This window comes from Macaca nemestrina, chromosome 11 (assembly GCF_043159975.1).
Source record: "Macaca nemestrina isolate mMacNem1 chromosome 11, mMacNem.hap1, whole genome shotgun sequence".
Taxonomy (NCBI): domain Eukaryota; kingdom Metazoa; phylum Chordata; class Mammalia; order Primates; family Cercopithecidae; genus Macaca; species Macaca nemestrina.
Genome location: NC_092135.1, coordinates 75,415,122 through 75,442,502, shown reverse-complemented (window position 1 = coordinate 75,442,502; position 27,381 = coordinate 75,415,122). Strand labels below are relative to the sequence as shown.

The 27,381-nt window shown below is 35.5% G+C and overlaps 1 protein-coding gene and 1 long non-coding RNA gene across 6 annotated transcripts in view; one reads left to right on the top strand and one right to left on the bottom strand.

Annotated features, from left to right (window-relative positions):
* Positions 1-27,381, bottom strand: part of LOC105483174 (alkylglycerone phosphate synthase) — a 171,032-nt gene that overhangs the window by 14,707 nt on the left and 128,944 nt on the right. For 2 of the 5 annotated variants that reach the window (XM_011743861.2, XM_011743864.3), the window contains exons 18-20: positions 19,606-19,705; positions 17,171-17,228; positions 1,143-1,364 (exon numbers count right to left, since the gene is read on the bottom strand). In XM_011743861.2, coding sequence (XP_011742163.2) covers positions 1,243-1,364; positions 17,171-17,228; positions 19,606-19,705 — 280 coding nt within the window. In that variant the 3' untranslated portion in view covers positions 1,143-1,242. Of the gene's footprint in view, positions 1-1,142; positions 1,365-17,170; positions 17,229-19,605; positions 19,706-27,381 lie in introns of those variants that run through there. The other 3 variants (XM_011743862.2, XR_011609891.1, XM_011743863.2) reach the window with 3 other exon arrangements.
* Positions 2,080-5,273, top strand: LOC139357158 (uncharacterized). The gene is made up of 3 exons (XR_011609892.1): positions 2,080-2,181; positions 4,265-4,405; positions 5,059-5,273. It is a non-coding gene; the product is annotated as an uncharacterized lncRNA (long non-coding RNA).

Sequence of the window (27,381 nt, the reverse complement as noted above, 5' to 3'; positions counted from 1 at the left end):
ATATCCAGGTTTGAATGTACAAATGTTTGCTAAATGTGATTAATGTCCTCATTATTTAAGAAACGGATATTTCAAACTTTTGATTATGGTATATGCATTAATACATTACATTACATTAAAAAAAAATTTAGGTTAAACCAGTTATTCAAAAAAGGCATTAAACCATTATTAAAAACTAAATTGAAACTTTACTTTTTATATGAAAATTTATCATGCAGTTGGGATTAATTTTAAAAAAGCAAAATGATTTTTGTTGTTGAAACTGCTGAGGCTTTCAAATTCAGTAGTTGAATGATGACTGTTTCTTTAGTGAAACAATTCTTGCAACTGGAGACATTAAGTCTAAGGAATTTTCCTTCTGCTCCTGCTGTAGCTGTTTCTTCTGCATTTCAGCAACAAGAATGTGAAATCAGAAACATTAGGACTCTAATTTGAATAAAGGCATTCATTTCATAGTAAACCTGTTCTTCACTTGCAATGAGGGATGTCAGCTTTTCTTACAAAACATGTTATCAATGAATTAGAATATAACAATAGGTTATCTCAGTGATACAAATACAACTCATACCTCAATAGAAACAGAAACATGGAGAACAAAAACATGTCTCCTAACAGAATAATTTGTATATCGATGATACAAGGTTTTATGCATGTATACTAATTTCAAAACAAAAACAAAAACAAAAAAAACCCCATAGGCAAAGCACCTTACAGAAGTGAAGGTTTTCTAAATAACAGGTTGCCTATATTCTTTCATGAATATCCTTCCCTTTAATGGCCTAGTCACACTAGAATATGCTCTTAAACAATGTACATGTGTATCACTCCTCAGTGGAATCCTTTCCTAGACATCTGATTCCCAGAAACATTCTTTTAAAAAGAGGCTAGCTGAGCAATCAATGATACCGAAATCTGTCTTTGTTCCCCAAGAGGAAGCATCAATACAAAACAGCTGGCAGCAGCTTCCTCTGGAATAGTTGGCAGCCTTGTGCTGCCTAAAATTTGAAATGACAACCGTTGGCTGTAAAATGACGTACCTACAATGAGAGAGATTTAGGAATACCATCTGTCAATGCATAGATGTAGAAACAAAACAAACTACAGAATGAAAACAAACTTATTTTAAACCAACAAACAAAGTATCCAAAATATAGTCCATGATATATTTGATTACGATTATAACCACAGTTGAAAACTTAAAAAAAAAAAAATTGACCTTTTTTTGTAATGATACTAATGGATTTATAAAAGGTTTCTGTTTCCAAAGATGTTATTGGGGTCCACGTATTCCTTGACAGACTTCAGCATCCCAAAGCCGACATCAGAGATACTTTCCTTTAGCCACTGCTTCCGTAACTTGCCCACTGGAAAAACAAAATCAAAAATGCTTCAATATACGCTATGATGCTGGGAACCAATCAATCTTGTGACCACGAGTGAACAAACACTGTGTGATAAATGCTTTTATTCAAAAATGAGAAATGTTTTGCTTTATTTGATTTATTGAGCCCACCAGACTATCAAGCTCATTAAGCCCAGTGTATTCCCAGGGGAAGTCTGTGCTCCACAGTGTCTCCTTTCTCTGTAAACTATGAAATGGAGATTGAAGGAAGCTTGGATGGAGATTATAGCCCATTTTACAAATAACAAAATGAGAAAAACGTGCGTTTCGAAAGAACCCACCTCTGCCTTAACTACCACAACACACCCAAGTTTTAGAGAAAATGAAGTTAACTAAAGAAAAACATCATATTGGGATGAATTTGTTGGGTAAATTTAGCAAAAATGACAGGATATATATTCTTAAAATATGTTAACGAACATAAAGGCTTAAAATAAGAAAATTTGAAACTTTAATAGGCTTAAGATAAAAAATCTAGTTATTAAGCTTCTATTTACATTTTATTTTCACAGTACTTTTAAATAAATTTGCATGTTCCCAAATAATGGTTACTTTCTTCCTACTGTTTTTCCAGATTTAGATTTTTTTTCCCTAAGGCATTAAATAAATCAAATACCTAATCCATCGTAAACTTAATCTTTTGCTTTTACATACTGTACAAAGTTCCCTTTTTTTTGTTTCTAGGTCTTGGTAATTTGCTCTGAGAATAATGAAGTAACATAACGGTTAGCAGCATAAATTATATTTCAAAAGGTGCTCAATGAAAAACATAACCTTTTGTAAGTAGAACTTTTTTAAGAAAGAATATGTACTTAATCTGTAAAAGAATTCTGAAATGTCAACTTGCTCTGGTATTAAAAAGCAAAGCAATACGCTAACTTATCTGTGGCAAAATGGATAAATCTTTTAATTTACAGTTAGGATTATTTGTATTTGTACTTCTCCAAAAAACCTATTATTGTAATAATTGAATTCAAATGGTCATTTTCCACAAATGTTCATTAATGATCCAAAGTCATCAACAGTGATTTAATTGACCAACTGAAATGGAAAACCTTCTTTCATTAAAGTATTCAGCCTGTCATTCTAGAATGCATTCCCATTTATTAGGCTGTAGTGATACATCATAGCATCTGCCTTTTGGAAACCTTAAATACCATTTCAAGCTCAACTAAAACCATCTTTTCTGTCCAGTTCTCTAAGAAACCATCAAATTGTCATCAAAATAATAAATACTGTGATAATCTCAGAAAGCAAATTATATGCTTGGCTTTCAGAAATAAAAAGGTATTGCTGGTATTAAGATGGGGGGAAACGAAGTTTAGCAGAAAAAAAACCTTAAATTCAAAATGAAAAATTTTGTTTGAGATAGTTCTAAAACCAGAAGCTAAGAGTAAATAAATCCCCCTACTCATGCAGTCTCTACCACCTAAAAGATATTCTACCAGGACCTTCTATTATCTCCTAAGAGACCATCCATTACTCTGATTCAGCCTGTGTTTTCACTTGCAAATGGATTAGACTTTATGAAGTCTCTTCAACTCTAATATTCTATGATTTTAAGCACTTATTTAAAAAGTTAAAAATCAGTTTTTTCCAGATTTGCTCCACAGGATTAAAAAAAAAAAACTACTCTGTGAACGGAAAAAGTGGCATTACTATATTATTATAAGCTGCCCACACTGAGGCTGAAGACAGAGGGGTGACGAGCAGTGAATGCCAGTCTCCACTGTTATCTGTAATATAGTTTCACTGAATGTATCCTGTGGTTATGGATGTAATTGTCCTGAAAAGACTGCAAACAACTGCTCCAACAAGATGGAGCACATTAGAACCTCAGCAGGATGCCCAACAGCTAGCTTGTCTGCCTGGTTTTACACCTCTAGTAATAATGCAATTCCACAAGGAACTGAACCATCGTCTGAGAAGCCACCCAACAGCCATTGCATATTTAATGAAGTCACTCACCAAGCGCTGGAAAGCAGAAGGTGCTTGGAGTGCATCATTAGTTCTGTCAGAAGGATAATTTACACATCTATCTTGTCAAATTTTCTATGGTTTACACTTTTACAATAATCAATCTAATATACATTTGATTAGTGAAGTAGAAAGTAAAAAAAAAAAAAAAAAAAAAGTGGCCAGTACAGCCAACAAAGCTGTGGCCCCTCATAAACACATTTGATAAGAGCATTTAACCCCTTCATGGCAGAGGTCTGGCGCTTCTTCTGCCACTGATAACAGAATTTGAAATGGGGTCAGAAACCTTGGTTTACGCAATTAAAGGTACTAGAAATCTTTGGCTTTGTTTAACAATTTAAGTCAATACTTCACAGGATACGTACACAGACAGAAAACACAAACAAAAACGTTCAATATGCCTTAACAACAAGACAATTATTGGAGTCTTCTTGAGATTCTGGAGCACCTTATGTAGCTACCTCACATGGATCAATAAAACAACAAACATCACAGGCCCTAATCTTGAAGAAACACACTTCAAAGTACAAGATTTTTATTCCAGAGCTAAACACCACCACTAATAATGCCCTTTGTACAATTCTTAGTTGTACTGCTAGGCATTCGGAAATTAGCTGACTATACTGATCTATATCCATGTAACATACATGGGTATACAACTATACAGCAGTTCCTTATTAAGCACCTGTAAAACTCATTTTCAGAAAGGGAAGAAATTATACTCTGTCCCTTATGTGGCATGCCATATTAAAGGAAGGGAAAATGAATGACTAAAGACAGCAAATAACAGGTGGCCTAAAACTATTTCAGTGTACCTTTATGGGATAGTTATCTACTGAAAGGCATGTGTACACATACCACATAAAGCCTATTCTTCTTTTTTAGACCTGAATCATCTGATGTGGGGTATTCATAGCTACTGACCCAACATATTCCTTTGACTTCTGATGCTCTAGAAGTATAAATCTAGCCTAAGAGTCAACACCAGAGCTACAAAAAGCCAAGATCACCATCTCTGAAAACAAGGTAAGTACCTTGCATTCCATAATTCTCTATTATTCTAAATATATGATTCCTTAAGTACTTAGATGTATTTTATAAGACATAAAAAAGATGGGTCAAATACTGAATATTACAGAAAACTAGGCCAGGCACAGTGACTCATGCTTGTACTCCCAATGTTTTGGGAGGCTGAGGTGGGAAGACCATTTGAGCCCAGGAGTTCAAGACCAGCCTGGGTAACATAGTGAGATCTCATCTCTAAGAAAATAAAAATAAAAAAAATAAAAAATAACCTGGATGTGGTGGCATGCATCTGCAGTCTCAGCTACTCAGGAGATTGAGGCAAGAGAACTTGAGCCCAGAAGTTTGAGGCTGCAGTGAGTCAAGATCATGCCACTGCATTCTAGCCCAGGTGACAGAGTGAGGCCCCATAGTTCACACACACACAAAAAGAAACAAAAAAGAAAAGAAAGAAAACTAAGTGGGGACGGAGGGGGGGGGTTCTGCCTAAATTAAAAATGGAGTTCACTTTTTTACAATTCAATTTCTAATAATATATATAGAGCCTGGATAAAACAAGTTGTGTGTGTTCTTCCACAACACATAGTACATTTTTAAAACTTTGCTTTTGGAACAGAGAATATGGAAGCTTTCAAGTATAGTTTTTCAAATTATAGGCTCACTATTCCCCTGGATGCTAAGAGATTCAAGAAAGAATGCAAGAAGTTGTGGTATGATCAACAGCATAAATGAATGAACAGGCATGTACTCAAGGTATGAGAGGTAAAATGATGTAAATGGAAAATGTGGACATGGAGGCCAATCTGGCCACCAAAAATTATCTGGAACTACTTTTGAGGCTTAAGGGATTGAAGATTTAGCAGAAACTACCAAACAGTCCTAACCTATAAGGGATAAATCTAGCGTCTGCTGGTCACAGAAGTCTCTAGTTAAATTTTAATTTTTTGAAACATACATTTGATTATAAGTCAAAAAGATTTATTATAGACTTATTAAAAAGAACAAATTATGAAATGGGCCATACATTTAGAAGATTATTGAAGGTGAAGCTCAGAAGTAGACTTCAGCCAAAGCAAAAAGCATCTGACCATTATAACAACTATATTTTGAAAGTTCTAGTTTGAGTATCCTGGATATCTCTTTAGCACTATTCTATAGGTCAGATTTTAAGAAGAAAATCTAGACTTAGTTGCTTATATGAGTGATCTGAGCATTGACTTTGTATTTCAATATTTAATTTAATCTGACCAAACTACTGCTGGATTACGTAGTAGTGCTAGAGGGACACCCAGCCTCTTCCCACGATTAACTGTTTGCTAATCACATGAAACCAACTATAAAAAGTATTCTGTAACAATGTAATAATGTAATACAGGCATTCTCCGACTAACAAACATATTACTTATAAGTTATAGACATAAAATTGTCAAAGAGAAAAAGTTCTCTTTAGAGATCCGAAGCTAAGTGATATTATTCAAGCCACCTATATTCACTCTCCTGGTGATACACCTGAGGCCAGAAGCTACTAAAGGTATAGCATGTGGTAAGAGACAGCAAACACAATGTTGTCCCTGGCCCTTTTGTCTTGGGCTTGGCCCCTGTAGTCACATAGGGGTGGGCGGTTGGTGAGGTGGCAAGCAGGGATTAGTACCTTCTTGCTACAGATTTCCTCTGTCAGCTCTCAAATCTGTTTAACCTGTGCTATAGCTGGAATATTAATAGTTTAATGTTGAGTTAAATTATGGATTAAGTTGGTTTCCACAGTATGTTCTTACACTCTAACTACATTGCTTCAATGGAAAAATAGTATAATCAACATATAAGTTTTGTTAGAAAAGGCCAAAGAAACTGAAAAAATTAAAAGGCAAAACAAATTTTCTATCTTACGGTAATATGATAAAGATTTAATGTTGGAAAGGCTTAACTCATCTGGTAGCTATCAAAGGAATAAGACATTGACATTGATATAGTCAAGAACAGTTCTATCATAACAAGGATCCCTGTGCTGCCTGTTTACAGTCACACCCTCTGCAGCCTCGACTTTTGGAAATCACTAATTTTTTTTTTTTACTTTTAAGATTTTGTCATTTCAAAAATGTCATAGAAGTAGAACCATGCAGTATGTAACCTTTGGGGATGGCTTTTATTCACTTAACATAATTCCCTGGAGAGTTATTCCAAGTTGTTGCATGTATTGATAGTTCATTCTTTTTTATTTATTGCAGAGTAGTATTCAATGGTATGGATGTACCACAGTATGTTTAGCCATTCATCAGCTGAAGGACATCTGGGCTGTTTCCGGTTTGGGTCCATTATGCTATTATGAATAAAGCCGCTATGAATATTTATGTTCATGTTTTTATGTGAACGTAAGTTTTCACTTCTCTGGTACAAATGCTCAAATGTGCATTTGCTGGGTTGAGTGGTGATTACATGTTTGGTTTTAAAAGAAACTGCCAAACTGTTTTCCAGAATGGCTGTACCACTTTACATTCCCCCGAGCAATGTATGAGTGATTCAGTTTCTCTGCATCATTGGCAGAATTTGATATTGTCACTATTTTTTTTTTATTATTTTAGCCATTCTGATAGGTGTGTAGTGATATCTCCTGTGGCTTCAACTTTCATTTCCCTAATAGCTAACAATGTTGAACATCTTTTCATGTGATTATGTGCCATCTGTATATCTTCTTCAGTGAAATTTTTCTTCATGTCTCTTGCCTATTTTCTAATTAAAGTATTTGCTTTTTACTAATGAGCTCTGAAAATTATTTATATATAATAGATATGTCTTTTCTTGGATATAGGGTTTGCACATATTTTCTCCTCCTCTATAACCTATCTTTTCATCCTAACACAGTCCTTCACACAGCAAATGTTTCTAATTCTGATAAAATCCAGTTTATCAATTTTTTATAAATTATACTTTTAGTGTCCAGTCTAAGAATTCTTTGCCCGGCTCTAGATCCTGAAGATATTCCATGCATTTTTCTAAAAGTTTTATAGTGTTGTTTTACTTTTAAGTTCATTATCCATTTTGAGTTAAATTTTTGTATAGGTATGAGATTTAGGTCAGAGTTCTTTTCTTCCCTCCAGTACTATTTGTTGAAAAAGCTATGCTTCCTCCACTAGATTGCTTTTGTACTTTTGTCAAACTCAGCTTGGCATGTTTGTGCGCTCTATTTCTGGGTTCTCTTTTCTGTTCCCCTGATCTGTGTGTCCTCCTCCAATAACGCACAGTCTTGACTACTGTAACTATATAATAAGTCTTGAAATAAGGTAGATTGACTGTTCTCACTTTATTCATTTTCTCAGATTTGTTTTAGCTGTCTAGCTCCTTCTCCTTACCATATAATTTTTAGAATAACATTTTCTATATCTATTAAACATCTTGCTGAAATTTTGACAGAAAATGCACTAACCAGATAGATCAATTTATAAAGAACTGACAGCTTTACTATGTACAGTTTTCTACCAAACTATGAATACTGTATGTCTCTTCATTTATTTAGGCCTTCTTTGATTTCTTTCATCAAGATTCTGTAATTTTCAGAATACAAATTCTGTATATATTTTGCTAGATTTATGCCTATTTCATTTTCTTTGGAACAACTATAAGTGGTATTATATTTTAGATTTGGTTTCTATATGTTTATTGTTAGTATTTAGAAATGTAACTGATTTTTGTGTGTGATCTTGTATCTTGAAATCTTGCTGACTCTGTTTTTGTACATTTTTGGGATTTTCTATACAGTCAATAATGGCACCTACAAATAGGGATAGTTATACTTCCTTCTTTCCAATCTATATGCCTTTTATTTCACACTACAAATTAACAAATGGCCCCAAACCTGATTTTTTTGCTCAGCTTCTTTGAGTAGTTTCCTTTTACTTTTAAAGTTCCTAATACTATTAGATTCTGGTAAGACTACGAAAAAAAGGTAACAGCTGCTGCCCTATAATTATAATACGGAATAATTTTGGTTAGGTAAAAAAAAAATCAATATTTAAACTAGGACTGGTTATACTTAATCAAGGTTTTTAACTTCCTGACAAGGACTTAGGTATAATTTTAGCAAATGAACAACTTAAAAACTTAAGTCATAAATTGAAATTAAATACATGGCTGACATAAACTTTGCTATTTAAACTGACCAGCTCGTCAGTTACAAAAACAAGCACTATGAAGATTAAGTTAAGTAGGCTTTATATTTCCTATAGCCTCCAGTTCCAGACTACATCTGTTTTCTCTGATACACAAAACCAGAGTTAAAATAGCTCCATTTATCACAGCATGATTGTAGGCAGACAAACCAGCCTGTCTGTTTCCAGATAGTGAAAGCAACTGTTATTAATCACAATTACAGGCCAAACCCTCTAAGAGAAATTGCATCAATATTCTCCCAACCCCTGGCCCTTTTACTCTGGAACTCAAAAATGGTACTGAAAGTGTCATGACACTGCCTGAAGGTCAGTAAATAAAGACGCTACTATGAGTTCAACTTGGGTTTTAAGTTCAGGGTGCAAATCAAGAAAAATCTTTTCTATACATAAAAATAAGTGATCTCTCAAAAGCTCTAGTATTGAAATAAGTTTAGCAAGGCAACTAAAAACATTATTTAAAATTTATGTTGAAAAGATTTCTGCTTTATGAAATTATACTGAATAGCAGCAAGCATTTGAAATATACAAATTACATGATTACCTATAAACAGAAAAGCTATTACGAAAATAACATTCTTCGATAGCAAATTTCATAGCCAATACTGTGAAGGAAATTTATTTTTCTTTCATGCTGATTGTAAGAAACTTTCCTATAGAGTGAGATCAACTGTAGTTTATAAATGAAGTTTTAAAACTATTGTTGAATCATATCCCTTGAATGTATGGCTCTTTCTCAAATACACTGTAATCCTTTTTTTAATGGTTAAGGCAAGAGTGCCAACAGAGTGCCACCTGGTGCTGTTTATTGCTATTATTAAAAACAAACAAACAAACACACAAAACTATTGTTTTTTAAGCACCTACTAAATGTAAGGCATTTAGATGTTTTACATACATTATCATGTTAAGTCTTACAATAAACATATGAGACAGGTACCATTATTCCCATTTTGCAGGTGAGGAAAGTGTAAGTCAGAGAAATTATTTTTCTAAGGTCACACAGTTAAATGCAAAACCAGGAATCCAATATAGATTTGATTCCAGAGCCTACATTCTTTCCCCTCTGTTGTTCAGCTACTCAAATTTTTATTGGTTTTAAGACAAAAGGTTTGAATGAAACCTTACATACTTAATGCATCTATAGAAGAACACTAAATGGTTGGTGGTATGGAGTTGCAGAAAAATGCACATTATTTTACCCTACTTCTCCAATGAATAACTCACTCTGCTAATATACTTTCCCAGAAATATTAGAGAATAAGCTGAGCCTTTCTATGACTAAATATGACCCTCTATTCAATATTTAGGCCAGTTACCAAATGTTAAGCTACATTAACTATGAGACTATTGCCTTTTTTCTTTTTCTTTTTTTAAGAGACAGGATCTTACTCTCTATCACCCATGCTGAGAGGAGTGGTGCGATGCCAGCTCACTGCAACCTTAACCTCCCAGGCTCAAGCCATCTTCCTTCCCCAGCTTCCCAAGTAGTTAGGACTATAGGCATGTGCCACCAGAGTGAGCTAGTTTTTTTTTTTTTAGTTTTTGTAGTCTTGCTATGTTGCGCAGACTGTCTCAAACTCCTGGGCTCAAGCAATCCTCCTGCCTGGGCCTCCCCAAGTGTTTGGAATGCAGGTGTGAGCCACGGCCAACTACTGCTGTTCTAATATAAAAGAATAATATGCGGCTGGGCGTGGTGGCACACGCCTGTAATTCCAGCACTTTGGGAGGCCAAGGCAGGGGGATCACCTGAGGTCAGGAGTTCAAGACCAGCCTGGCCAACATGGTGAAACCCCGACTCTACTAAAAATACAAAAAATTAGCTGGGTGTGGTGGCGGGAGCCTGTAATCCCAGCTGCTCAGGAGGCTGAGGCAGGAGAATAGCTTGAACCCGGGAGGCAGAGGTTGCAGTGAGCCGAGATCCAGCCATTGCACTCCAGCCTGGGCAACAAGAACGAAACTCTGTCTCAAAAAAAAAAAAAAAAAAAAAAAAGAAAAAAAAAAGGATTAATATGCAAGATTCAGAGCTATTTGAGGATTTGCAAAACTGTTCAAATTCTGCGAGCATTTATTTGGGCATGCACTTATTCACTCATTTAACATATTCATTGAGCATCTATGATGGTGAACTATGTAGAGCAGCCATAGGGAGTGAGAAATACAGTGACAAACAAGATAAAGTCATTAACCTCAATGAATTTAATTCAAATGGGGAATACAGAAGCTACACAAGAGGACAGCGAAGATCCTTCTAAGACGGTGACATTTTTATTAGAGACCTAAACAATGGTAGAAGGTGAGCCATGCAAACATCTGAAGGAGAGGACAAAAAAAAAAGAACATTAGAAAAAGAGGGAACAAACAGCAAAGGCCTTGAATGGGAAAAGGGACTAGTATGTCTGAGGAATAGCAAGAAGGCCAATGCTGCTAGAGGTACAAAGTAATCAAAGATGAGGACAGAGAGAAGGATATACAATGTATATCCCTGAAGGTCATGATAAGGAGTTTTCTTTTTTTTTTTTTAATTTATTTATTTATTATTATTATTATACTTTAAGTTCTAGGGTACAATGTGCATAACGTGCAGGTTTGTTACATATGTATACTTGTGCCATGTTGGTGTGCTGCACCCATGAACTCGTCAGCACCCCTCAACTCGTCATTTACATCAGGTATAACTCCCAATGCAATCCCTCCCCCCTCCCCCCTCCCCATGATAGGCCCTGGTGTGTGATGTTCCCCTTCCTGTGTCCAAGTGATCTCATTGTTCAGTTCCCACCTATGAGTGAGAACATGCGGTGTTTGGTTTTCTGTTCTTGCGATAGTTTGCTAAGAATAATGGTTTCCAGCTGCATCCATGTCCCTACAAAGGACACAAACTCATCCTTTTTTATGGCTGCATAGTATTCCATGGTGTATATGTGCCACATTTTCTTAATCCAGTCTGTCACTGATGGACATTTGGGTTGATTCCAAGTCTTTGCTATTGTGAATAGTGCCGCAATAAACATACATGTGCATGTGTCTTTATAGCAGCATGATTTATAATCCTTTGGGTATATACCCAGTAATGGGATGGCTGGGTCATATGGTACATCTAGTTCTAGATGCATCACGCTACCTGACTTCAAACTATACTACAAGGCTACAGTAACCAAAACAGCATGGTACTGGTACCAAAACAGAGATACAGACCAAAGGAACCAAACAGAGTCCTCAGAAATAATACCACACATCTACAGCCATCTGATCTTTGACAAACCAGACAAAAACAAGAAATGGGGAAAGGATTCCCTATTAAATAAATGGTGCTGGGAAAATTGGCTAGCCATAAGTAGAAAGCTGAAACTGGATCCTTTCCTTACTCCTTATATGAAAATTAATTCAAGATGGATTAGAGACTTAAATGTTGACCTAATACCATAAAAACCCTAGAAGAAAACCTAGGTAGTACCATTCAGGACATAGGCATGGGCAAAGACTTCATGTCTAAAACACCAAAAGCAACGGCAGCAAAAGCCAAAATTGACAAATGGGATCTCATTAAACTAAAGAGCTTCTGCACAGCAAAAGAAACTACCATCAGAGTGAACAGGCAACCTACAGAATGGGAGAAAATTTTTGCAATCTACTCATCTGACAAAGGGCTAATATCCAGAACCTACAAAGAACTCAAACAAATTTACAAGAAAAAAACAAACAACCCTATCAAAAAGTGGGCAAAGGATATGAACAGACATTTCTCAAAAGAAGACATTCATACAGCCAACAGACACATGAAAAAATGCTCATCATCACTGGCCGTCAGAGAAATGCAAATCAAAACGACAATGAGATACCATCTCACACCAGTTAGAATGGCAATCATTAAAAAGTCAGGAAACAACAGGTGCTGGAGACGATGTGGAGAAACAGGAACACTTTTACACTGTTGGTGGGATTGTAAACTAGTTCAACCATTATGGAAAACATGATAAGGAGTTTTCATTTTGTTCTGAATGTGAGAAGAAACCACTGATGTTTTTAACAGATTAATCAAGCAGCAAGATAAATGAGAATACAGGAGCAGAGTGGAAGAAAGACCAGTTAGGAGGCTACTGTAGAAAATAGTGATGGAACTAGCGTAGTGGTGTAGAGGTGATATATTTTGGTATCTGGGAGTTAGCAGCATATAGATGGTCTTCTAAATTATGAAACTGAGATAATCACCAAATAAATGAGTGAGCATAGAGAAATGAAGGTCTGAGGGCTGAGCCCTGGAAGACTCCAATATTTAGCAATTTAGAAGAGAAAAAACTAGAAAAGGGAAAGCATCTTCATTCTATCAGCATACCTAAAGTATGTTTTGTATTCAGACTTATCAAGTTTCTTTTTCTAAGCACTAGAGAAAACCAGGTAGTTCAGAGTCTGTTTCCATGCAGTCATATTTTGACCACATAGAAAATAAAAATACAAGAAATAGGATAGCCCTGAAAGATTTCTATTTAAATGAGGCAAAACCTCTGAATAAATTAATATGCCATCAAACCTTGCTAGATTCAACTTCAAGCCAATAATTTCTAAAAATAAATCATTTCACCAAATTGGGAGTCTTCAATTAAAGAAGGCCTATAAACCTAGAACCTGAAAAATGCACATAACTTATACACATAACTTTAATGCAACATGATATGACCACCATTTGTTTTATTACCTGATACTGTTGACAGTATACAGTATAGGAAGTATACTTCCTACCATCAGGAAGTATAAAAGCAACCAGAAAGTAAATTTGACTTATGGAAAAGAACTGAGAAAACAATAGAAATATCTATGATGAGGAAATTAAAATTTTAATTCACTTCTGTTCATCTGTTTCATCTAAAGCAGGGCAAGTAATTAACTCAATGTCAACATTAAAGAAACATTTTATATTTTAAAAGAAAAATAGTAATATATAATATTTATTTTCCTTTTATTGATTTATTGAGACAGGGACTTGCTCTGTCACCCAGGCTGGAGTGCAATGATGCAATCACGGCTCACTGCAACCTCAACCTCTCAGGGTCAAGCAATCCTCCTACCTCAGCCTCCTGAGTAGCTGGGATTACAGGTACACGCTACCATGCCCAGCTAAGTTTTGTACTTTTTGTGGAGATGGGGTCTTGCTATGTTGTCCAAACTGGTCTCGAACTCCTGAGCTTAAGCAATCCACCTGCCTCAGCCTCCCAAAGTGCTGGGATTACAGGTGTAAGCCCCCGCACCCAACCCATATACATTTTAAAAAATTAATTACATGTCTCTTCTCAAAGCCTGTCATTTTCAGTCTTTTTAGATTTTACTAATTCCAGACATTTTAGGCTTTTATTTAAGAGGACAAGAATACTGAGGCAGGAAGACTTGCATTCAAATTCAAATTCTGGCACTAACAATTATTACTGATTTTTGGGTCAGTTACTTTATATTCAGCACCTTAGCATCTTCATGTGAAAGAGAGGAATAATATCTATTCCACTGCATTAAGCAGAATTAAAGGAGGTTAAGTATGCAGAACACCTAGGCAAATATTTACAGCTTTATAAATGTTAGTTATTTTCCTTTATTCTATCCCCTTTCTCTTCACTGTTTCAGCATCTATGGCATTTACATGTTTATTAAAGTCATCTTTTGAATGCTTTTCAAAGAAAAGGGCATACTCTTATCTTAAAGTAGCAATAATATAATCCCATCAGTTTTCATCAGTAGCTTTTGAAATGGTATAATATTTTATTCTACTGGACTATAAGGCACTTCACGGGAAAGACTGCCATTCTTTGAAACCATATTGCCTAGTAGATGGGTAATACTTATAATATGGAAAACGGATTATACAACATTAAAAGGTATTAAGCATACTTTGTATCAAAAAATATGACAAGCACTTTGGGAGGCCGAGACAGGCGGATCATCTGAGGTCAGGAGTACGAGATCAGCCTGGCCAACATGGTAAAATCCCGTCTCTACTAAAAATACAAGAATTATTGTATTTTTACATGGTGGTACATGCCTGTAATCCCAGCTACTAGGGAGGCTGAGGCATGAGAATCACTTGAACCCGGGAGGTAGTAGTTGCAGTGAGCCGAGATGGCACCACTGCACTCCAGCCTGGGCAATAAAGTGAGACTCGGTATCAAAAAAAAAAAAAAAAAAAAAAAAAGAGAAGAAGCTATTTACATTATTTGCTTTGTGATCAATAATTGAATAAACATGATCTTATAAATTAACATTTTCTAACTATTTGTTAATTAACTTTTATTTCTGTGAATTGATTACTATAATGGAGTATTACCATAGCTCTCACAAATGAAATCCAGGTTTCAAATAGATTTGCACTAGAGTTGTTTAATTCTATTATTTTAAATTTGTGCATATTTCCTTTTTTCTGTAATGACAGCTTTATGAATACATTATTTCAAGTATGTTTGCACAGACTCTGTTAGAGCCTACCAAGAAGCTCTCAGTGTCTGGGGTATATCTGAATAAGTAAAATCAGCAGTTCTGCGAAATTACACTTTCTGCATCTTAAAAACAGACACTATTATTGGAGGCACCTGAATTTCCTCATAGACTCTAAAGAAGCAGAGTCACTGGCCGAGGAAAAAACTGTTGGTTTGGTTTTCCTCTATAATGCATGCAGTCATTTGGTCATTTCCAACTTCTAGAGAATTTCTGACACTGTATAAAGATTGGGTAAACTGAGAACATCATCTCACAATTAAGGAAACAGCTCATCTAACAAACAACTACCTAAAGACAATTAAGCCTCTAGTTCCTTGTTATATATATGATTCAGCTGCTCTCACGCTCTTGCAGAATCACTTCTCCCCCATCATTTACCATTATAAACACAGAAACCACATTTCTTCATTTTAAAAGAGAAAAGTACACTGTTGGCTGCTGACACATACCAAAGGGCAAATTTGTTGGCTACGGTGGGAAAATTTTAATTTTTCTTCAAACAAGTAATTATGGCTAAATCATTTTGCTTCCTCTCTCCCATGTAATCAATTTAGACAAAGAACAAATGAATAATTCATGATATATTTATATATATTTTAAAGTTCCTTGCATATTAATACAGTGTCATTTTGAAACAGAATAAAAACTATTTAAAATAATGTATATAGCTTTCTGAAAATTTTAAAGGAAGATGCTAAAACCTAAGTATCTTTAAGTAACTCCTCATTCAAATTTCCAAAATTAGGTTTGGACTTTTAGAGTAATTGGAAGCTTTTAATTCCACTTGAGAGGTTTCTCATATTCATTTCCCTCCCTTTTCCATTTTTGTTATGCTAGCATTCATAAGAACCATCATCAAATGAAAGGATAATAAATAGAAAAAGGAGAGAAGAGCATATTATCTTCAATGCTATTGGCTAAGTTAAAAATTTATTTGTGGGGGTTAAGAGAAAAGTATAGCAAAAGATTAAACTGACACAATGATGTTGGGAGCTATTTTATTCATCAACATGAGCAATCTTTTCCAGACCTGGCTGTAAGAATATTATATGGACACACACCTTCCACAGTCCACTCCTTTTCCAACAGAATTCTTTCATTCATTCTGCATCAATCTATGGAGGGCTGACTGGGGCTAAGCACTCTTCTAGGTGCTACCACATAGCAACAAACAAATCAAAAATTCCTGTCCTCATGGATTCTCACTTTTCAGTAGGAAGAGAAAATTTTAAAAAGTACAAATATATAGCATATTAGATAATAATAAGTGCTATGAATGAAAATTAAACAGGGGAAAAAAAGGATATAAGGAGTCCAGAGCAGTTGAATTTTTAAATTAGGTGGTTATTCTCATTGTGTTTCCTAAAAGCTATTTAAAAATCTACACATTTCTATTTTCCTAGGCATCAAATTATATTGAGGGATATATTAAGAACAAATTTCTTTTCTATAGAACAAGTGGATAACCTCAAAAATTACCATTTTAATAACTGAATAGCCATTGTTTAAGTTTTAAAGGGTCGCCTCATTATTTTCATAAGCATGCTAGTAACAAAGATAGACATATTGGTAATAATTTTTGTTGGTGACGTAATAAATTCTGACAACACTTGATACTTACCAAAATGACCACCAAGTAATAACAAGACAGCATTAAAACCTTGAAAAAAGATTTTTCTCATATCCTGTCTTGATTAATTTGCTGAGCTTTGGGCGGGCAGAACAAACAGCTCTTCAATATATTGTAAAACTGATGACCAGCTACATTCCAATAGTGGCTGAAAAACATTTATGTAGGTTTTCTTCCCCATCATCCTTTAAAAACGTTTGCTCTAATGGTCAAGTACCTCCCAGGCAAGCTGCGCTATTCTCTGATTACATGAGGTCCCTGAGACCTCAGAAGGTTGGCTGGGCTCCATTTCTATGCAGGCTTGTTAAAGTAAGCTTCTCATGGCTACTACCGCAATCTAACTACCTACCTCAGTAAACAGCTATTTCAAAGACATAAAAACTTTAAAGAAATCTCAAGTACTCTCATATTATTCATATCATGTCTCTCCCTAGCATTTTACTGAACTGAATTATTTTTTAAAGTAAGAATATTAGAAATTCTACTCCCAAAAAAGAATACCTCCATGGTGATGTGACAGGCTCCCTCCATTAGCAAGGATTTCTTCTCTAGCAGCTGCCTGTATTTGGAAACAACACAACAAATTGTTGCTACTTAGATTTCATTTTGCAGTGAAAGAAAAAGACCCCAATCCCAAAGGAGGCACGTTTCCTGGGTTAAATAATAAACTAGAAGCCTAACTTTCCTCTCTTTTGGTCAAATGTGTTTAAAAAGCAATTAAATAAGTAGCCTAGCTTTGTAAGATTTTTTCTAGTGGATAGTCACAATCTCTATAAAGATCATTTTGAGATTCTAGGAAAAAAAGACAAAATGACCATTCAGCACACTAAGTTGTTAATACTACTAATAAATGCAAAGTTGTAAATGTACAGTCAGGTTCTACTTAGTAATGAACATCTCATTATACCAACAAAGTGACTAACATTTACTGACTGCCTCCTATAAGTGTACCAGAAAAGTTCCAAGTAATTTGCCTGCAGTATCTTATTTTCAGTATAGCTTTATGAAATAACTACAATTACTCCCATTTCGCAGATAAAATAAGGCTTAGATAGGTTAAATTATTTGCTTAATATCATATAGTGGGCATCAGAATTATAATAAAGCTATTAGAGTCTTTATTAAACCTATTAGAAATCAACCACAAATGCCTTTATGGAGAACACTTCTTAGGTCAATGACTTGGGATAAATTACTTGTCAGTCTTATGGATACCTAAGAGTGAAAAGAAAAACCTCGTTTTATCCTAATATGTAACATCCTAACCAAGCTCTTTATAGAGCACACAGGTAAGAAAAGATAAACACTTGTAACAAAATATAGAATGACTAAAGAGCAGTGTAAAAAAGGATGACAGAAACCAGAATTGCCTTCAGTTCCTAATGATTCGTGAATATATAAATGGCTATGAGGTAAAATATCTGTAGTACCTTGGGCCTCTCAGAATTACTCAGGTGTGTATGTATAAACCATCAGGAATTAGGCAGGGTAGGAGAGGGCCCAGGTGGGACAGACGGACCACATCCCACTGCAAAGTAATCGATAAGAACCCTCGGCTGGGTGTGGTGGCTCATGCCTGTAATCCCAGCACTTTGGGAGGCCAAGGTGGGTGGATCACTTGAGGTCAGGAGTTTGAGAACAGCCTGGCCAACATGGTGAAACCCCATCTCTACTAAAAATACAAAAAATTAGCCTGGCATGGTGGTGCATGCACGCCTGTAAGTAATCCCAGCTACTCAGGAGGCTGAGACAGGAGAATCGCTTAAATCCGGGAGGCAGAGGTTGCAGTGAGCTGAGATCATGCCACTGCACTCCAGCCTGGGCAACAGAGTGAGACTTCATCTCCAAAAAACCCTCATTACTGAGGGTTTTCTGAATGAATCCTACATATGCCATCTCCTGCTCTAAGAATTTATATCCTCTAACAAATTACTTTAAATAAAGCAATAGCTACTTGAGATCAGTAGCACTTAGAGACCAGCAGTTTGGACTGAGAAAGTAGGAACAATTTCACTCTGTGGTACTGTACAGAAGGGACATTTGGGTAGCCAGAGGGCAAACACTGAAGCAGTGAAAGGCTAAAGTGATGAAAAAGTACTCAGACTTTTGGGAATGATTAATATTATTCTGATTGGGGTGATGGTTTCACAGGTGTATACATATGTCAAAACTGTACACACTGTATACAGCTTACTGTATTTGAATTGTACTTCAAAAAAGCTGCTAAAAAAAAAAAAAAGGAGGCATAGGAGGAAGCCAACCAAACCTTTTCTATACTTTCAGTCTAAAAGTGTGCTACTGAAATTTGCTTTAGCAGGTGTGTAATGCAGTTAAAACAGTAGGACACCTGAGTTTTTAAGAAACCTCAGCTTCCTACAGGATCCTCCACACTCTAGTCTGTTTAACTCTAGGCATACTCATAATGAGAAATATTGGCTGTAAAGAGAAAGCTTTATAAAAATAAACAGTTTGACACTCTTTAAGAAAGTAATAGAAACTGCTAGCTAATGAACCCAAAGCACCCACTTACAGCTGTAGCATATAAAAAAATTACAAATCTAGAATGACAATACAACAACACAGACCAAAGGCATTGCTGACTTCAACCACCACCACCATGTGGAAATGAGTGCACTATGAAAGTGATCTAGGATTCCTATATAGTCATATGAATTCCTAATTGTTATTTAATTTAATCAGCTATCATGTATTGTAACAACCAAAGAATCACAGACTAGGTGTACAGTACATTAATTTTAGACTCACAATTCAGTACACAAGTCAGGGAAACAAATATGCTTTTCATTTCTAAGGGCTAACAGCTAAGCAAACCATGTGTGATTAAAGAGACTCAAATTAAAACTCATAAATTGACAGTAAAATTTATTGAAATTAATCAATAGCTGTAAAAGCTATATGCAGGTATGCAAAATTACCTCAGTTTGTTCAAACACGGTCAGTGGGTCACTAATTCCCCTGTAGTTAAAGGCAAAATAGAAGTAGATACATGCACCTGCATCGTAAGTCTGCGTCACCCTAAAAAACAAACAAAATCCCCAAAGGGGCTTTAAGTTAAGTCAAATCAGATTTAACATCTAGAAACTTAAAGGCAAGACGACCCAAATGATTAGTTTAAGACATAATCTCAGTTTCTTCCCAGCCTCCTACTCCATGGAAGGAATACACATTGGCTTGCTTTAGAGTTGTCTGCCAAAACAAGTGAACTGAGGATGCAGTGCAAAACAAGAATTTTACCCTCATTGAAGTACCAATTTAGTCAATATTATAGGTACACATTCAATCTTTCTCATGTCTGTCCCATGTTACTAAAGCTTCTATTGGGAAATAACCCAAAAACTTTTACACATTGTATCAGCATTTTATGATGAAGTGCCATTTTCACTGATTTTATTATGTTACCTAGAAGTAATGAGAACTATCAGCAGCATGTGTGAAAACCATATATATAGTCAGGTAAGTATGAGTATTCATTGTTTTAAATTGCATAATCAAAATAACATTTAACAAAATTACTTAAAAACATACATATCCTGACAATAAAAGTAACACTAACTTTTTCTCTTTCTGCTATTTAACAAATTTTATGCACAATTAAGTTCTTTATGTGACTGGTATAAGACAAAATTTGAGGCACTTCCATACTACAAACAGCACAACTCCATTACTTTTCAGAGTGCGTCTTCCTGCCAAAGGACCACACAATGAGGTCCATATGTGCAAGTGAAAACTATATTTTGTACTGTCACAGTACACAGATATGATGTAAAACATCTGCCCCTTGAAAAAGGCAAAATTAGACTCAAAACAAGAAACTTGGTTCCTTTCACTGGCTCTATCACTGCTGAGGATAGAACATGAAATGCATAGAATACATATGGACATGCAAACACTGACTAAAATCAATTTTCATTCTTTTAAAAATCTATATTGATAAAGTATGGGCAAATTATAATCTCTTCAAAGTACATTAAGTCCTCTTGTCAGAGGCGTGTGAACCAGAGCAACTGCATCTTAAACAGGAGCTGGGTAAAATGAGGCTGAAACCTACCTACTGGGCTGCATTCCGAGACGGTTAAGCCATTCTAAGTCACAGGATGAGATAGGAAGTCAGCACAAGATACAGGTCATAAAGACTTTGCTGATAAAACAGGTTGCAGTAAAGAAGCCAGTTAAATCCCACCAAAACCAAGATAGCCAGGAAAGTGACCTCTGGTCATCCTCACTGCTATACCTACACTCCCACCAGTGCCATGTCAGTTTACAAATGCCATGGCAACATCAGGAAGTTACCCTGTATGGTCTAAAAAGGGGAGGCATCACCCCTTGTTTAGCGTATCATCAAGAAACAACCATAAAAATGGGCAATCAGCAGCCCTCAGTGCTGCTCTGTCTATGGAGTAGCCATTCTTTTATTCCTTTACTTTCTTAATAAACTTGTTTTCACTTTGCACTGTGGACTTGCCCTGAATTCTTTCTTGTATGAGATCCAAGAACCTTCTCTTGAGGTGTGGATCATCCTGGGACCCCTTTCCTGTCACACTCTGGCAACAATACTATGAACTCATCATTTGTTTGGATTCTTCTGGCTCAACAGACTTAAAGATTCTGAGTAGAAAAAAAGCACATCACTGCAGTTGAGACCAAAACAAGGACACTGTTCAGTTCTGGCTATAACTTTAAAAATAAATGACAACAGAATAAATATCATTAATATTTTTTTCTACACAGATAGTTTAAATGCACTAGAAGAAACTCTTCTAAGCTCTATATAGCCAAAATATGACATAGTCCAATTCATAGAGAATGACAAACAAGATTGAAGAACGCTGAGAGAACATAAAGACAGACACCATCAATTAGCTTATGCAGCTTAAAAATCAGTCTATACAAAGAATAAGAAAATTGGGATAGGTCAGATTGGGAAAAGTGTTCTACAAAGGCATACCTAAATGCAGACTGACAAAAAACCATAAGATTGTTCTAGGTAAAACAAAAGGCAATAATTACTAGGGTATAGGAGAAATCAACCAGGAGATAACAAATGAGAGTAAAAAAAGCTAGACATCCATGAGTAGAAGAACCAGATGGATAAAAAGATTAAGGGAGGGCCGGGCGCGGTGGCTCAAGCCTGTAATCCCAGCACTTTGGGAGGCCGAGACGGGCGGATCACGAGGTCAGGAGATCGAGACCATCCTGGCTAACACGGTGAAACCCCGTCTCTACTAAAAATACAAAAAACTAGCCGGGCAAGGTGGCGGGCGCCTGTAGTCCCAGCTACTCGGGAGACTGAGGCAGGAGAATGGCATAAACCTGGGAGGCGGAGCTTGCAGTGAGCTGAGATCCGGCCACTGTACTCCAACCTGGGCGGCAGAGCGAGACTCCGTCTCAAAAAAAAAAAAAAAAAAAAAAAAAAGATTAAGGGAACAAAGCAGGAAAATGAGCTGAAAATAATCACAACTCTGACATCATTGGGAATAAGAAAAACCAAAGAACTTGAGGAAGAAACCAAGCTCAAAGGAGCAATGGCTGCCACTGCTGTGAAAGCTTGAGGAGACGTACCTTCACTCAGCACCAACTCTACAGAACACAGATCCTCTGTGGCACACAGACCTGCTTTTCTCTCTCCCTAGGCCTCATATCTTCTCACATGCTACTCACCTTGCCTCAATCACTGATTCTTCCTAAGTATGTGTGCCCATTTTCTTCCTCTTCAAAAACCTACTTTCCCAGGTCAAAAGGACACAGAAGCCAACTTAAAAAAACTCCCAATAGCCACACTGGGAAAATCTGAGCAACAAAGTGAATAATGATAATAATGGCTGCATTCCAGAGAATAAAATGTCTATGAGTCCCTACTGATAGACTGATATATAGACAGATAGCTAGTGGCAAGGGGTGGGGGGCGGGCAGAAAAGGAGAGGAGAGGAAAGCTCTTCTTTACAGTAAATTGCAGTTGATAAATGTAAAATGAATGATTAAAATAGAAAATCACCATTTGCAAGTATCACAGTAATAACTGTTGTAATCAAGAATCAACAGTGGGATATTGATGTGATTAGGAGATGCTATAAGAAACAGGCTATTTGCATAGTCTCAAAGTTTCTCCCCATAAGGTTTATTTTTTTTTAATTTTTTTATTTTTTTGACACATAATTTCACTTTTGTTGCCCAGGCTGGAGTGTAGTGGCACAATCTAGGCTCACTGTAACCTCCACCTCCTGGGTTCAAGTGATTCTCCTGCCTCAGACTCCTGAATTGCTGGGATTACAGGCACCTGCCACCATGCTCACCTAATTTTTTTGTATTTTTAGTAGAGACAGGGTTTCATCATGTTAACTCCTGACCTCAAGTGATCCACCCACCTCAGCTTCCCAAAGTGCTGGTATTACAGGCGTGAGCTGTGCCCAGCCATAAGATGTTTTTTAAATACAATGGGAAAAAACAGTAATTGTAGAGTGGAGAAACCTGGCAGGTACCACCCTAACCAAGTAGTCTAAGTTAATGTCACCAATAATGAGACTTAACAATATCATGTTTCTTCTGATATGATCTACCATGAAGAGCACTTCACTGTCACTTCTGTAGTAATCTTGCCAAAATGTGTAACTTAAATTTGATCACAAGAAAACACCAGACAAACCCAAACTGAGAGATGTTTTACAAGATAACTGGCCAGTATTCTTCAAATGTATGAAGGTTATGAAAGATAAAGATATCAGTGGGACAAATGATAAAGAAAGGTTTGTGAGTTAGGTAATCATATTGAAACAACACTAATTTTTTGGTTTTGATAATCATAGTAAAATTACATGAGATATTAGCACTTGAGGAAGATGAGTAAAAGGTTCACGGGAACTATTTGTACAATACTATTTTTTTTTAAGTCTAGTTACACCTCCCCCAAAATTAGAAATTTAGAAGCAATGTAAATGTTTCTCCAATTGGCCCATCTCCATCAAGAGGGATTTTTTTTTTTTAAATAAGTATACTGCACTTAAAGTCAGTCTCTAAACACACCAGATGAAACATGGTGATCAGTTAAGTTTTCCAAACTCCCTCAAAGTTAAAAGAAATAAGTATGAGATATAATTAAAAACTAAGAAATGGAAGAAATGTCCAAATACCAAATATGATCAGACTGAGTCCAAAATAGCCTCTTCACTAAGTTTACATTAATAATTAGTAAGCATTTGGAAAACAAATAGGATGATTGCACCAAATGCAGTGACACAGCCTTAAAATATTGTCTGTGACTCAATATTTATACATGTTGAATGTGTATATACAAAAGATATCAAGAATGTTAGATTATTAAATCATATATAAAATACATATCTGAGCTTTCAAAATGCAATTAGGAAAGCATTTAAAAGGGAGGTAAGGTAATCATAGTCAAATCTCCATATGCAATTTACAGAGGTTCCCACAAAGAATTTAATTTAACAGAAGGAGCAAATGTAGAGGAAATACTCTTTTTACTACACAATACAAATAGAATCTAATCTACAATTTTAATCGCCTTTTAGGCCAAATGTTAGGTGCCTCAGAACAGAAGAAATGAACTGTTTAACAATGCTACTGTCAATTTGCCAGCTGTGTTTCTCTTCTAGTGTTAATTCATCCTCATAAAAAAAGATCCTTTGAATATTTACATTTTAACTACCAGATACACAAAGTTTAAGAAACAATGGAGAACCATTTTAACTACAAGGGCACTATCATTAGGAATAACCTAATTCAAATAAAGTGTGAAGGATAAATGAATGAAACCAATTTGTAGAAATTAGTAAAATATATATCACTCATAAGGGAATCACTAACATTCATAAATAGATGTAACTAAACATTAATAGCACATTATCATCTTTCAACATATCCAGGATCTATATATTACACAGTTCAGTTTTCAGTAGATGAACAGATTACTGAAGTCATAACAAAGCTTGATGGGCCTGATTGATTAGTATCTCAAACAAGTCCAAATAATGAAAAATACCTTTTGGAACACCTTAATTTGGGTCCATTTCAGAAAGTGACTTAGATCTAACACCTTTTACAACAGACCAACTCTATCATTTAAGACACTTAAACACTAACCTCTTCCAAAATCATCTGGACAAGTAATAGTGTGGTTGTCAAAGTCATTACAATATTCTTTAATTAAAAAAAATTTGGGGGCTCTATACTTTTTGGAGTACTTTATTTGTATTAGACTCAATGACTAGCAATTACTTCCCATATAACTTCTTCAGAAAAGTTTGGACTGGAATTTCTATTCCAATGTACAAAGTACATTTTAATGGACAAAAATGAAATAAATGAACTCAATAAATGTACCCTACACCTAAGTTATTTTTCTTAGGATCCTTGATTTTAAATAGATCCATAATTATTTTTAAATAACTTTGGAACAGCTTTGTAAAATGTTATTTCAACTTTGATTTTAGATATAGGGGGTCTATGTGCATGTTTGTTACCTAGGAATATTGCGTGATGCTGAGGTTTGGAGTATGGATCCTATCACCCAGGTAGCAAGCATAGCACCTGATAAAAAACTGGTTTAAAAAATACATCTCACATATTCAACATAGAATAATCTCCTTAGCCACTACTATGCAGGTCAAATCAAACTAAACTGAAATCAAATTCCAATTAAATGTTAGTTTAATCAAGTATGAGCCATAAGAACTACAAAAGTCTTATTTACCAAAGCCATTCAAGTAACTAGGCTTTGCATATTCTAACTGGTTTTATAAGATGGTCACAGAAACCAAACATATCAGCTTTTATAGGAAAACCATTCTTTTTTTTTATTTATTTATTTTTTATTATTGTACTTTAAGTTCTAGGGTACATGAGGATAACATGCAGGTTTGTTACATATGTATACTTGTGCCATGTTGGCGTGCTGCACCCATCAACTCGTCAGCACCCATCAACTTGTCATTTACATCAGGTATAACTCCCAATGCAATCCCTCCCCCCTCCCTCCTCCCCGTGATAGGCCCCGGTGTGTGATGTTCCCCTTCCCGAGTCCAAGTGATCTCATTGTTCAGTTCCCACCTATGAGTGAGAACATGTGGTGTTTGGTTTTCTGTTCTTGCGATAGTTTGCTAAACCATCATTCTCAGGAAAACCATTCTTAAAACACAGCTACTTAATAAAAATGACATATGGCCAATTCAGTCTAAATAAACTAATTCTACCGATCAACAATACAGAATGAATATTCTTAGGCCTTATGAATACATTCTGAAGAACCTAGATTTAAGTGTAATTACAGAATGTGCCCTAAGGCAGAATATTTTACTTCCTAATCATTTTCCATAGGTAGCGGTTTATCACGATAGTTTCATAATATTACAGCAGGGGTGGGGTTCTTAAGAGATGTTGAACAGGAACTGGGGACAGAAGGAAGAAGGGGGAAGGGTAAAATCTATTAAGTTACCATTTGACAAAACAAAGGAATAAAAATTTCTCAACTACACAAGAATAGATTTGATTACCTAAAATGTTTCAAAATCTAATGGTAACAAATAGCTTTTGGATTATTATGTCTGATTTGTTTTCAGGATAACAATAAAAGAGAGCTGACTGTCTGCTAAAAGACTGGCCTATCAAGAGAAAAATGAAGCATCAGTTTGAGTTGATAATACAAACATAAAAATTTTTTTCTTAGATTTTAAGGACTTTAAGATAAAAGGTGCATTGTTAAAGATACCCCAAAATTTAAAATAAACTAAAAGTAACATGACATTCTTACACCTACTATGTCAACATTAGCTTAATCCCATTGTAAGCTTTTTACTACAAAGAACAAGACCTCTCTTTGCCCTTCCTTCAGATATCTCGAATGCCCAGCAAATAGTCTCTAAAATCTACTTTTTCAGCTTTTATAATCTCTGATCCTATCCTCAGTGTACCTGTTTAAAATATGTTAATACACAGATGACTAGGTACTTTCTGCAAGGCTTGTTAAACCTGGACAGTCTCTCCCACACAGAAGCAGAAACGACTACTTTAAGGAGATCCGTTTGATTGAAATGAACATTTAAGGTGTAAGGAAGATGCTTTCCTCAGATCTCATGTTAGAATTTTACTTTCTTACCGTGCAGAAGCACAATTTAGCAAATTCTAAAGGGTATCTCTTCCCAATGGGAACAATAAGGAAAACTAAGAAACACAACACTAGTACTAGGAAAGTACAAGATAAGACAATGGAAAAGACAAAGAAAAGACAAAAACAAACACACACACACACACAAAATTAGCAGTTTAAAGAATACAGAAATATTTCTAGTCTTGGAAAACAAATATATGCAAATTATCATGCTACAAGGAGCAAGTAAGCTTAATAATTGAATGCCTTAATGAGGACTTGTCATTGGAAAGGAAAGGCAAATATACAAATTTTCCTTACTAATACTAGCATGGATTATCTAACTCAAGCTTAATGTAATTATGTCACAACAATACTAAGCATTTATATAGCTCTTCAGAACCTAACAGTTTTTTCATATGCTTTCTCATTTCATTTTCACAACAGTCCCATCGAGAAATGGCATTACCACTATTTTACTGATAATATTAGAGTTTGAAGAGATTAAATTACCAGTAAACAACGAAACACTGCCTTCACTCTTCAGCGTCATGTTGAGTATGTATATAATTTATAATTTCTTGACTATATA